Source organism: Schistocerca nitens, chromosome 1, assembly GCF_023898315.1.
Source record: "Schistocerca nitens isolate TAMUIC-IGC-003100 chromosome 1, iqSchNite1.1, whole genome shotgun sequence".
In the NCBI taxonomy this organism is placed as follows: Eukaryota; Metazoa; Arthropoda; class Insecta; order Orthoptera; family Acrididae; genus Schistocerca; species Schistocerca nitens.
The window spans coordinates 1,079,529,301-1,079,542,112 of NC_064614.1; the positions used below are offsets into that span (position 1 = coordinate 1,079,529,301).

Here is a 12,812-nt window from a genome sequence, read left to right on the forward strand (position 1 = left end):
GATGGTTCCTTTGAAAGGGCACGGCCGATTTCCTTCCCCATCCTTCCCTCACCCGAGCTTGCGCTCCGTCTCTAATGACCTCGTTGTCGACGGGACGTTAAACACTAATCTCCTCCTCCTCCTCTCTCCACCCCCCCCCCTTGTTTGCTCTCTCCACCCCCCTTCTTTCCTCTCTCCACCCCCCCCCCTTGTTTCCTCTCTTCACCCCCCCCCCTTCTTTCCTCTCTCCGTGCCCCCCTTTCCTCTCTCCGCGCCCGATTCCTCTCTCCACCCCCCTTCTTTCCTCTCTCCACCCCCCCTTGTGTCCTCTCTTCCCCCCCCCCCCCCTTCGTTACTCTCTCCACCCCCCTTCTTTCCTCTCTTCACCCCCCCTTCTTTCCTCTCCCCTATCCCCCCTCACCTATCACCTTTCCTCTCCCCTACGCCCCCTCACCTATCACCTTTCCTCACCCTGCGCCCCCTCACCTATCACCTTTCCTCTCCCCTGCGCCCCCTCACCTATCACCTTTCCTCTCCCCTGCGCCCCCTCACCTATCACCTTTCCTCTCCCCTGCGCCCCCTCACCTATCACCTTTCCTCTCCCCTGCGCCCCCTCACCTATCACCTTTCCTCTCCCCTGCGCCCCCTCACCTATCACCTTTCCTCTCCCCTACGCCCCCTCACCTCTCACCTTTCCTCTCCCCTACGCCCCCTCACCTCTCACCTTTCCTCTCCCCTACGCCCCCTCACCTCTCACCTTTCCTCTCCTCTACGCCCCCTCACCTCTCACCTTTGCTCTCCCCTACGCCCCCTCACCTCTCACCTTTGCTCTCCCCTACGCCCCCTCACCTCTCACCTTTGCTCTCCCCTACGCCCCCTCACCTCTCACCTTTCCTCTCCCCTACGCCCCCTCTCCCCTCACCTTTCCTCTCCCCTATGCCCCTTCTCTTCTCACCTTTTCTCTCCCCTACGCCCCCTCTCCCCTCACCTTTCCTCTCCCCTATGCCCCCTCTCCCCTCACCTTTCCTCTCCCCTATGCCCCCTCTCCCTTTATCTCTCTTCTCCCCTACTTCCCCTCTATTTCTCTCCCCTTTGCCTGTCTTTCCCTCCCATTTGGTCCCCTTCCCCTCCCCTTTACTCACTTTCCCCTCTCTTTCACCTCCCCCCACCCCTCTCCCCTCCATTGCACATCTTTCCCCCCGTTTGCCCCCCTCTCCCCTTCCTTGCTCGCCTATCCCCCCTTTCCCTCCCCTTTGCCCATGCTCTCCCCCTTTCCCTCCCCATTGCCCATCCTCTCCCCCTTTCCCTCCCCTCTCCCCCTCCACCGCGTACCTAGCCTTTTTTTCTTTCCTCATTGCCTGCTTCCAATTTTCTTCCTATTTTTCATTTGTCCAGCTGTGATTTATTTTCAAATTGTTTCATAGTTCATGGAAGTTTGTGCAGTATGTTTTGCTTAGTTTTTCATAATATGTTAAATATTTGTTGAGAAACTAATTTAAGTTTCCATTGTGTCAGATTAAGTTTTTCAAAGGCTGCGTATGTCATTTTACCCTTTTGCTTTTCCATGTACCAGGCGTACTTCAACAGCACACACACTTATACCTTCCACATCTTGTGCTACTCTTTCTGCTGTACCATATTGGATTGCATGGTCTGAAGTAATTGAGATTTTTAAAACCCTAATGAATAGTGTTGAGAATTGTGTGTGCTTTCTCTTTAGAAGATAGCAATTCATTGAACTTCCCCTGAGTGAGTAGTTTCTTGTCTAGTATATTTCTGCTTTAGAAACCTTGAATAGCAGGTCAATTTGGCCATTTTTTCCTTTTCATTTCAGTTATGGAAACCGTAAATACCCCGTGTATGTAGGTTGTGTGCTGTTACATTTTAAAGGTATCTTGATAGCTGACGGAAAAGTCTGGTTCCATTTGGCTGCTTTTGGAATACACCTGTACATTTGTAATAACTAGGAAATATCAAGCCCCTTCACCTTCTCCACATATATTGATTGAGAATTTTGCATAATAACGGTGAACTTCAGCTGTTTTAAAAGTAATTGGGGAAAATACTGAGAAATTTCCAAAAATAAGATATTTGTATACTGCATTACTTGTAGCATGAGATGCAGAGGCAGTATATCAGTTTTTCTAATGTAAGTTTGGTTGTACAAGATTTAACATTCTCAGCTTCTTGTAGGAAATCATCTGATGTAACTAATGAAAGCTGTTACATGAAGAAACTACACACTTGTCAATATCATAGCTTGCTGCTACTTCAGATATCTTCACAAGAAATAATTCATTTCTTAAGCCTGTACTGTGTACTTACTTTTGGCCCTCTGTGTTTGAAAATATTCCTCGAGGTAATCAAATACTTGAACTGGCAACTTGACAAGGCTAAGTTGTGTATTTTAAGGTAAAAAAAACGCTAAATTATCTATGATGTAGAAGCATGTTTTTTATGATTCTGAGGTCTTATTTTATGCTTATTTATCAAGAATTATTTCATTATTTGGAGCTGCTGCTAATTAGCTAATAGTTTCATATTGGCATGCTCATATGTGAGGATGCTTCTGGATTTGTTAATCACGCAAAGTAGCATTCAAAGTAGTTTGGCTATGTGTTTGTAACTGCTCTTGCGAGGAGTTGAACAAATCACTCATTGTAAACATTTGTTTCAGTTTTAGTACCACCCTTTCTTGAGAAACAAGAGTAAATTATATGCTTTTTTAATTATAGGGTTCAGTGAATTTTGTCATAAGAGGTTCCAAAATTGGATTATTTTCAGAAGAATCTCTCTTTCCTTGTGAAATTTTGGATGAATGTACACCTAGTTAGGCCTGGTCGTTTAGCAGTGAAGCACTTGACTCGAAATGACGAGGTCGTGGTATCTAACCCTGGGTGAACCTTGGCTTTTTCAGTCTGCGTTTTAACCTAGCCTTCACCTCTCAACAATGCGAGGAGTCACTGAAAATGACATGCAACTCAAATTCTATGTTAAACTGTAGATCCTGTTTCCCCCATATGATAACTGTGGTAAGTTAGGGACACGCCAGTTACCGAAGTGATGTCCAATTGAAAGACTTGCACCAGGCCAGTGAGTCACGTGAAATTAATGTGCACGTAGTCTGGTAAGGACTGCAATTGAGAAATTCGGTATCCATCGTAATGTACTTTTTAGTGATGTATGCAGCATATGTAACATTTTCAACATTGTTGGTGACAATATGAACAGCTACTACCATTTGCCATTGTCAAGGAGCCTACAGCAGATAACCTGCAGTAGTAATCAGTACTGGGAAATTAATCCATTGACTCCATGCTGTATTCTTGTGAGAAGTGATGAAGATGGAGCAGTCATATTACATTGCTCTTTCACTTTATAATAAAATGAGAGTTAGGCAATATTCACTTGGATCATCAGGTCAACATATGTCTTCTGCTGGTCTTTCTGAGCAACATGAAAATGAAAGAAAAAAAAAAATTACACAGCCGAGTTCGAAGATCATTGGTCTGTGAAGTGTAAGCAGAGCAAAATACTTCAGTTACATTAAAGGTTGCCAGTGTAAGGAGCACAGTGCAAATATTATTCTATAAATGAAGAATCTTTAAGATGATGATCATCATATATGCAGTAGTATGAGGTAGAAAAACGATTTTAGTACAATCTTGGAAACTACATTAATATATGAAATTCTATGTATCGTATTAAAAGTTACTCCATTGTTATAGAGCGCATATATATATTAGTATTTTGAACTTGTTTTACTGTGTATGTGTGTTGTGTGTTTATATATAATTCATTAGCTTTTATTTTTGCATGAAAAGTGTTATGTTAGATATTCCCATCAGTTATACGTAGAGGCCCAGTTATGAAAGCCTGTGCCAAAGTCCAGCGGTGATGGTTTTTTATTATTATTGTTTTATAAAGCATGATTTGTATGTCGTTGTTTGCATCTGCTACCCCATTGCAGGATATGCTTGCACTAGGCCCAGACCAGGGCTATTCAGCAGTAATGTATGGACAGGGACCACCTAGTGTTCACAGCAGTCATGGAGGTCGTCAGTATCAGATGCAAGGTAGGTTCGTTCCCTCATCCTCCAAAATATATGCAAGTAAATATAGCTACTTAAAATTGTATCAGTGTTTCAGGCCACAAAAAAGGAATTATTACCTCATATAAATGTCTCTCTTAACAGGCATGAGAATTTCATTTAAATATGTTATCAGCTTGAATCGATGAAATATATAACTTTTTTGACACACTCAGAAATCCATGACCATTTTAATTACTGTATCAGTAACTTTATATTGAGTCAGTCATAAAGCCCAACCAGTTTATTTGTAAAATGCTGTTGTACTAGCACAGGGATAATAACCGGTTTGCAGTTAATATTTACAGCCCCATTGCTGATGCTGACTCTTCGATTTATCATTTGTAAGCACAGTTTCCTTTAGTGCAAGAATGTACAAATAATACAAAAGAATATATCTTGTAAATGGAGAAGGAAATATTTAGCAATTAATACTGTCAATTCAGCTCCAACCTTTTTTTAAAAAAAGTTAAGGTATCTGGTAGTTTAAGGGTTGTTGAAGAAGAGAATGCATATCATCTTCAGTACTGAAGTTTTAAGTAACTATTTATTGTCAGCTCAAAGATATATGGTGGTTACAGTGCTACAATTGTCATTCATCGGCCCACCTAGATCATTGCAACATTGTGGCATCCATATGTAAGAGTTGGTACAATTATTAATTATTTGCCTCAAGAAGATGCAAAGGAAAAGATTCTGACCAGAAGTTGTCAGCAATTGACATTGGTTGATAGAATGCTCCTCTTAGCTAGTATTTTTAATTTTTCCCAGTAAGTTACTCCTCCAGATATGCTTGTGCTTCAGCAAAACCAATTCAGATGCAGGCTAAGTACCTAACAAAGCTCAGTAAAATAATAGTGCACATAAGATAATATGTGTTTTGAAACTACTTCAAAACAGCCAGTGTTGCTCAGCATTTGATGAAACTTAGTTGATGCTGGTGTGATTAATCCCAAGAATGGCGCACAATTCATTTCCACATTGCAACAATCATATAGTTGGCATAAGACCATAATCTCAGCTATTCTATGCATGGAGTAAAACAACTGATGTGTGTAGTGGAAAAACTGCATTGACATGACAGAAAATCCAAAGAGATTCTGGTCATATTTAAAGTACGCCAGAGGCAAGACACACTCAATCCTTCACTGCCCAATACCAATGGTAATATTATCAGTGACAGCGTCGTAAGATGGCGTTATTAAACTTAGTTTTGCAAAGTTTCTTCACGAAAGCAGGTGAAGTAAATATTCCAGAATTTGAATCGAGAACAGTTGCCAACATGAGTACCTTAAAAGTAGATATCCTTTATGTAGCGAAGAAGCTTAAATCACATATAAAGGCAAGTCTTGGGGTTCAGATCATATACAAGTTAGGCTTCTTTTAGAGGATGCTAATACAATAGCCCCATATACAACCGCTCACTGGACAAAGGATCCATACCAGAATAATGGAATGTTGCACAGGTTACACCAATACTCAAGAAAGGAAGTAAGAGTAATCTTATGAATTGCAGACACATTTTACTGATGACAATTTGCAGTAGGATTGTGGAACATATATTGTTTTCAAACATTATTAATTACCTTGAAGAAAAAGGCCTTTTGACATGTCAGATTCAGACAGTATCGTTCTTGTCAAACACAACTAGCTCTTTATTCGTATGATATAATGAGTGATATTGACAGGGGATCTCAAATTGATTCCATATTTCTAGATTTCCAGAAGATTTATGACACTGTTCCTAATTTATATAAACAATTTAGGAGACAGTCAGAACAGCCCTCTATTATTTTCAGATGATGCAGTCATTTACCATCTTGTTATTTAATCAGAAGATCAAAACCAATTGCAAAATGATTTAGTCCGCAGCTCGTGGTCTCCGGTCACATTCTCGCTTCCTGAGCACGCGGTACCGAGTTCGATTCCCGGCAGGGGCAGGGATTTTCACCGGTCTCGAGATGACTAGGTGTTTGTATTGTCTTCATCATTTCATCATCACTTATGAAAGAGGCAAGATTGGGCTGAGCAAAGGTTGGGAATTTGTATGGGCGCTGATAACCATGCAGTTGAGCGCCCCATAAACCAATCATCATCATCATCATCAAAATGATTGACAAAATATGTGTATGGTATGAAAAGTGGAAATGGTCTCTGAAAAAGGAAAAGTGTGAGGTCATCCATATGAGTATGAAAATAAATCTGTTAAGTTTCACCTATATAATAAATCACACAAATTTAAAAGCTGTCTATTCAACTAAGTACATAGATAATGCTGTGGGGAAGGCGAACCAAAGATTGTGTTTTATTGGCAGAACACTTAGAAGATGCAACATTTCTACTGAAGACCTTGGCTGTGTGGTATGCAATCCTTACCAGATAGGATTAACGGACAACACTGAAAAAATCCAGAGAAGGGCAGCTCGTTTAATATTAGGCCGATTGCAAAACAGGGGAGACGGTGTCATGGATATGACAAGCGAGTTAGGGCATTTTTCATTGCCGTGAGATCTTTTCATGAAATTTCAGTCACCAACTTTCTCCTCTGAATGTGAAAATATTTTATTGTCTGCTAATTATATAGGGAGAAATGATCATCATAATAAAATAAAAATCGGTGGTTATACAGAAAAATAAGTGATCATTTTTCCCACCTGCCTTTGAAGAGTGGAACAGTAGCGAAATAGTCAGACGGTTGTTCGAAGAATCCTCTGCCAGACACTTAAGTGTGAATTGCAGAGTAATCATGTGGCTGTAGGTGAACTGAGTTACTGAAATTTGTATCACATAGACTACAGTAAATTACTGTTCCTGTTACAGTGCTCTTTCACAACCTTCTTTTTCAGTTTACTGATCCATATTTTTCTAGGCGTGGTTAGGCAAGATAGTTCTTTTGATAGAGCGAATTAAATATTTTCCTAGTTTTGGTGTTAAGCCCCAAAAAACAAACTAGCATTGATAGAGAACACAGTTTCATACTTGACCCATGTCACCATTTATTATGTTTCAGCCAATAAACCAAAGATCATCACAGTATTTTCTATAGCATAGTCTGTCAGGGGTAGCATGCCCTTGCTTTCCCCTGACCTAAGAACTATCTCACTTGGCCACCAGGCATACAATTTTTCACAGTTATAGATCTTTCCCGACACTTGAAAATCAAATTGAGTACTAGGAAAAAAATGAAGAACTGACCAAGAACTGAACTCTCAGCTAGTCAGTTTGTAGTCGTGGCTTGACCTTCAAGCCACTGTGACTGTTATTAGGGATTTACCAAAATATAGTTTGTAGGTAATTTTTGTGCAGTTACTAATTCAAAGATAACATTTTAACTGTGTGCCTGAGATGAAATGCTGATCACAATTTTGGTAGCTTGAACTGTAATGTATTTGTACTATAACATCAACAAGAATCTAACAACAGTTGTATTGTATAGCAGCTGACCACCGAGCAGGGAGTTGCGGTATATCTCCAGTTCCTAACTCATAAATTAGTAAAGTTGGTATCTTTCATATTAACAAATACATAGTACACTGCATGATTAATGACTGCTTTCCACTGCTTATAGAGTTTGTGTTCACACACAATACTGCTAATACCTGTGTTAATTGAAGATAGAGTATGAGAGTTACTTTTTTTATTGTAATATATTTGTGGCAGAATGTAGAAATTTATGTCTTAGTAAGTATTTAGTAGCATGTTATAAGCACTGCAAATGCACAGAAGAGTAAATAGCTCATCTTCATCACTATAAAATACTAAAAAGTATATCGAAGACTAAATATTTGTATGGTAGTTTTATCATGTTACTTGCTAAATCTGTTTGATTTTTTGTAATAAATCCAGTGTTAGTGGAATAATAATCATAGCAGCTTGTAGTATGTTATGATAAAAGTTTGATAAGTTCACATGTTTCTTTAAACATGGGTAGGTTTGTTTTGTTTTGCTTAACAAAGTTTTTGAGGAGAAAATACCATTATTGCAGACTTTGAGAAATATATGTGAATTTTGTGAATTTACTGGTGTGTGTGTGGGGGGGGGGGGGGGTAAATCTAAATAGGGCCTACTCATCCGAAGCTTTGATGTTTGATACTTCACTTACATTACTCCACCATAAAGGGCAAGCCACATTGTCCTTTGTTTGTACTGCCCTTTGTGTACAGTTAATGTGCCCAGTTAATAAAACATGTTGTGAAACTCATATCCTTATTGATTCAGCTGCATCCTGATAAAAGTTTTTTATAAGAGCGCACTTGTGCGCGCGCGCGCGCACACACACACACACACACACACACACACACACACACACACACACACACAAAAAATAGGCTGTAGACTGCTTGCATCATGTGAAAGTATTCCTGACAGCAGCAGACTAGATCGGTCTGTCTAAAGTGATCAGCTGAGCATAAAGTTCGGTAGTGTCAGATTCATAATATTGATTAATAACATCAGTTGCAACACTTACGGGGTATTTTGTTGTGGATCAATACAGCAGCTGTACTCTATTGAATGCAAGGCCATGTGTAATGTGATACTACCGATACAGTCTAATAATTTTAATTTGGTCCTACCTGTGTAGAGCTCACAATCTTACAAAATGAATATTTCAGCAGTTGTCTGTCATTAAAATTAATTACATTTGAGCACTGTTATGACTTAGGTGAGATAGCCTCAACATGTTTCCAGGCAGGAAAGATACCACAGAGGAAGTTGATTGTTCGCAGGTGACTGGTAAACAGCTTATTTTGACATCAGCTTTTGAATTGAACTGAAATCACAAGTATGGAAAGACGTGCTTAATAACAGTTACTTTTACTTACTTCCCAACTGCTTCACTTTTAACTTAACTTTCAACTCCTGAGTACTGCAAATGACCAGATTTTTATATTTCCAAACCAGTACTTTGCGTGATTTTTTGACCTGGCAATTGGTTCAGTTTTCTCTTCTTGTTCTCATTAGCAAAGTTCCCAAATGCTGAAGCTTCAGGTAGAGAAAGTCATTGTAGCTCCCAAGACAATTTGTAGATCTAATTTTCAGCTATGTTTCTGATTTTTTCCCCCATGTTAAGAGTTGTTTTTCAGATTTCTATTTAATTTTTATATGCATCAGTTCATCATAAAGCAGTAGATTTACATTTAAGTCATTTTACAGGCTATGACACGCTACCAGTAGACTCTATTCAAGGACTTGACATAAACTCTCACCCTGCCACTGGTGGTGGTGGCGGCGGTGGTGGATCCAATTATGGACCCATGGACACCATGGATGTACCAGGTGCTGAATCAACAGACCTCAACTTTGACCACTTGGAGGAATTACCACAGCCACCACAGGACAATAACCAAGTGGCTGCTTGGTATGACACTGACTTGTAATTTAGATTTGGTGCGGTGTCTGTCAGGAGTGTTATTAACGTGTGTATGTTTTTATGTTCATGGTGAAGTGAGTGACATACTTTGCATGTTAGAAGGTTATTGTGTGTGGCAGACTGGCTGTACCACAGTGAAGATATCTCATTCACATGTTAATTTTAGGTTTATCATTCCTATTTCATGACAGCTTTGTGAGAATTCATAACCAAAATTTTATAAACAATTTTGTTGAGTGTTCTCATATAATTTTGATTCATTATTCCATTTTGTATGAATGAATTGGAAGCAAATGTTACTGAGTAATGTAGATTTTGGAATATTATGTAAACAGAATGATGTGTAAGCCACTGTCATTATGGAAAGGTGATTTTTTTGCTGCATTAATAGCCTCATAATTGATACATTAGGTGTGTAGATGCAGTTTTAAGTGAGAATTATGTGTCTCATTTAATAAATTTGTGAGTTTCACGCACAGTTATTTAATTAGATGTAACTGTTATTGAGCACTGCAGGGGATATCATTAGTTATTGTTCATATCACTCAGTCATAAAATTGTGTGTGATCATAGTAGCAAAACATTTATGTATGTGTAGTAAAATCTGCTATAATACTGAGTACTTTTAGCTGTGTAATTCTGCTTCGTGTATGTTGAATGGTCCATTTGCTTTCCTAATTCAGACGAAAAGTATCTTGGATATTCTTTAATTACATGTAGGGACCATATATTTTTCTTCTTACTTTAGCCTGAACATCAAATAAAGTTATTAAATATAAGGTGTTTGATTATTATTGCTATTCAGAAAATGTTCCCTCACAAGTAAAAAAAGTGTCGTCCTACCTACTGTCAAACAGTGGAAAATCCAAGGTGGAATGTAACAATATTATGAGAAGGAAAGTTGCTACTCACCATATAGCGGAGATGCCATACACACACACACACACACAACTAAAACCGCACTGCAAGCAGCAGCACCAGTGCATGATGGGAGTGGCAAATGGGTGGGGTATGAAGGACACTGTGGCGGGGTGGGGGAGGGATAGTATTATAGGGTTGGCAGACAGTAAAGTGCTGCAGGTTAGACCGGGGGGGGGGGGGGGGGAAGTAGCATAAAAGGAGAGAAATAAAGAGACTGGTTGTGGTGGAGGGATGACGGCTGTGTAGTGCTGGAATGGGAACAGGCAAGGGGCTGGATGGGTGAGGACAGCGACTATTGAAGGTTGAGGCCAGGAGGGTTACGAGAATGTAGGATGTATTGCAGGGAAAGTTCCCACCTGCACAATTCAGAAAAGCTGGTGTTGGTGGGAAGGATCCATATGCCACAGGCTGTGAAGTAGTAACTGAAATGAAGGATATCATGTTTGGCAGTGTGTTCAGCAACAGGGTGCTCCACTTGTTTCTTGGCCATAGTTTGTCAGTGGCCATTCATGCGGATAGACAGCTTGTTGGTTGCCATGTCTACATAGAATGCAACACAGTGGTTGCAGCTTAGCTTGTAGACGACGTGACTGGTTTCCCAGGTAGCCCTGCCTTTGATGGGATAGGTGATGTTAGTGACCGGACTGGAGTAGGTGGTGGTAGGAGGATGTATGGGACAGGTCTTGCATCTAGATCTATTACAGGGGTATGAGCCATGAGGTAAGGGATTGGGACCAGGGTTTGTGTAAGGATGGACGAGTATATTGTGTAGGTTCGGTGGACGGCGGAATACCACTGTGTGAGGGGTGGGAAGGGTAGTGGGCAGGACATTTCTCATTTCAGGGCACAACGAGAGGTAATCAAAAGCCTGGTGGAGAATGTAATTCAGTTGCTCCAGTCCCGGGTGGTACTGAGTTACAAGGGAAATGCTCCTCTGTGGCCGGATGGTGGGACTTTGGGAGGTGGTGGGAGAGTGGAAAGATAAGACACTGGAGATTTGCTTTTGTACAAGGTTGGGAGGATAATTACGGTCAGTGAAGGCTTCAGTAAGGCCCTCAGTATATTTGGAGAGGGACTGCTCGTCACTGCAAATGTGATGGCCACGGGTAGCTAGGCTATATGGAAGGGACTTCTTGGTATGGAACGGGTGGCAGCTGTCGAAGTGGATGTATTGCTCTAAGTGATGTATTGCTGGTGGTTAGTAGGTTTGATATGGATGGAGGTACTAATGTAGCCATCTTCGAGGTGGAGGTCAATATCTAGGAAGGTCTATTGTTGAGTTGAGTAGGACCAGGTGAAGCAAATGGGGGAGAAGTTGTTGAAGCTCTGGAGGAATGTGGATAGGGTGTCCTCACCTTCGATCCCGATAGCAAGGATGTCATCAGTGAATCAGAACGAGGTGGGGGGATTAGGATTCTGGATTTTTAGGAAGGATTCCCCAAGATGGCCCATGAATTGGTTGGCATAGAATGGTGCCATGCGGGTGCCCAAAGCTGTTCCCTAGACTTGTTTGTAGGCAGTGCCTTCAAAGGAGAAGTAATTGTGGGTGAGGATATAGTTAGTCATGGCGACTAGGAAGGAGGTTGTTGGTTTTGAATCCATTGGGCATTGGGAAAGGTAGTGTTCAATAGCGGTAAGGCCATGGGCATTAGGAATGTTAGTGTACAGGGAGGTGGCATCAATAGTGATGAGCAGGGCACAGTGTGGTAAACGGACAGGAACTGTGGAGAGTTGGTGGAGGAAATGGTTGGTGTCTTTTATATAGGAAGGTAGGTTCCAGGTAATAGGTTGTAATTGTTGGTGTACGAGAGCAGAGATTCTCTCAGTGGGGGCACAGTAACCGGCCACAATGAGGGGTCCTGGGTGGTTAGGTTTATGGACTTAGATCCTTTCTGGAATGGGGTCACGGTGGCAAGGTTTGTAGGTGTAGATGGCCGAGTCGTTTCACCAGGTACTCTTTGCAGTTCAAAACAACAGTGGTGGAGCCTTTGTCCACAGGTTGGGTTAGGTGGTGGACAGCGGTTTATTACGGTAACATATTATTATAGCACAGAGATAAGTTACGAAACTGTACTTTAACATGTCAGAAGATGTGAAAAGATATAAGTTCAGTAACAAAGTACGTGTATTGTCAGATTATAATCATTAAATGACAATTTACAGCTAGCAGTATTATGGGATGGCCATTAGAAATAATACTGAGGATTCACTGAAAGTGAAGCAGGCAGCATGGGCTACCTTCTTCCACAGACTGTCAACTGATGAAAAATCAGTTCACCACCTTTGCCCTCCTGGACCTGATTCATGGTGCAATTACTGCAACGCCCAGTACCCAAACAGTTCATACAGCCATAAACATTCCATCCCAGCAGCAGTCGTGAATATCATAAAACCTGTGTATAGAGACCTGGCAAATTCTGAATTTCTGAAGAAGTGTCTGCATGGTCAGA

General features: G+C 40.9%; 1 protein-coding gene across 3 annotated transcripts in view; it reads left to right on the forward strand.

The window, feature by feature from the left end:
* The window catches only part of LOC126198284 (armadillo segment polarity protein), a 91,724-nt gene extending 81,504 nt beyond the window's left edge, over nucleotides 1–10,220 (forward strand). Inside the window, exons 13-14 of one of the 3 annotated variants that reach the window (XM_049934708.1) lie at nucleotides 3,950–4,055; nucleotides 9,225–10,220. In XM_049934708.1, the coding sequence (XP_049790665.1) occupies nucleotides 3,950–4,055; nucleotides 9,225–9,448 (330 nt within the window). In that variant the 3' untranslated portion in view covers nucleotides 9,449–10,220. The remainder of the gene's footprint in view (nucleotides 1–3,949; nucleotides 4,056–9,224) is intronic. The other 2 variants (XM_049934710.1, XM_049934709.1) reach the window with 2 other exon arrangements.
* The last annotated feature ends 2,592 nt before the right edge of the window (nucleotides 10,221–12,812 follow it).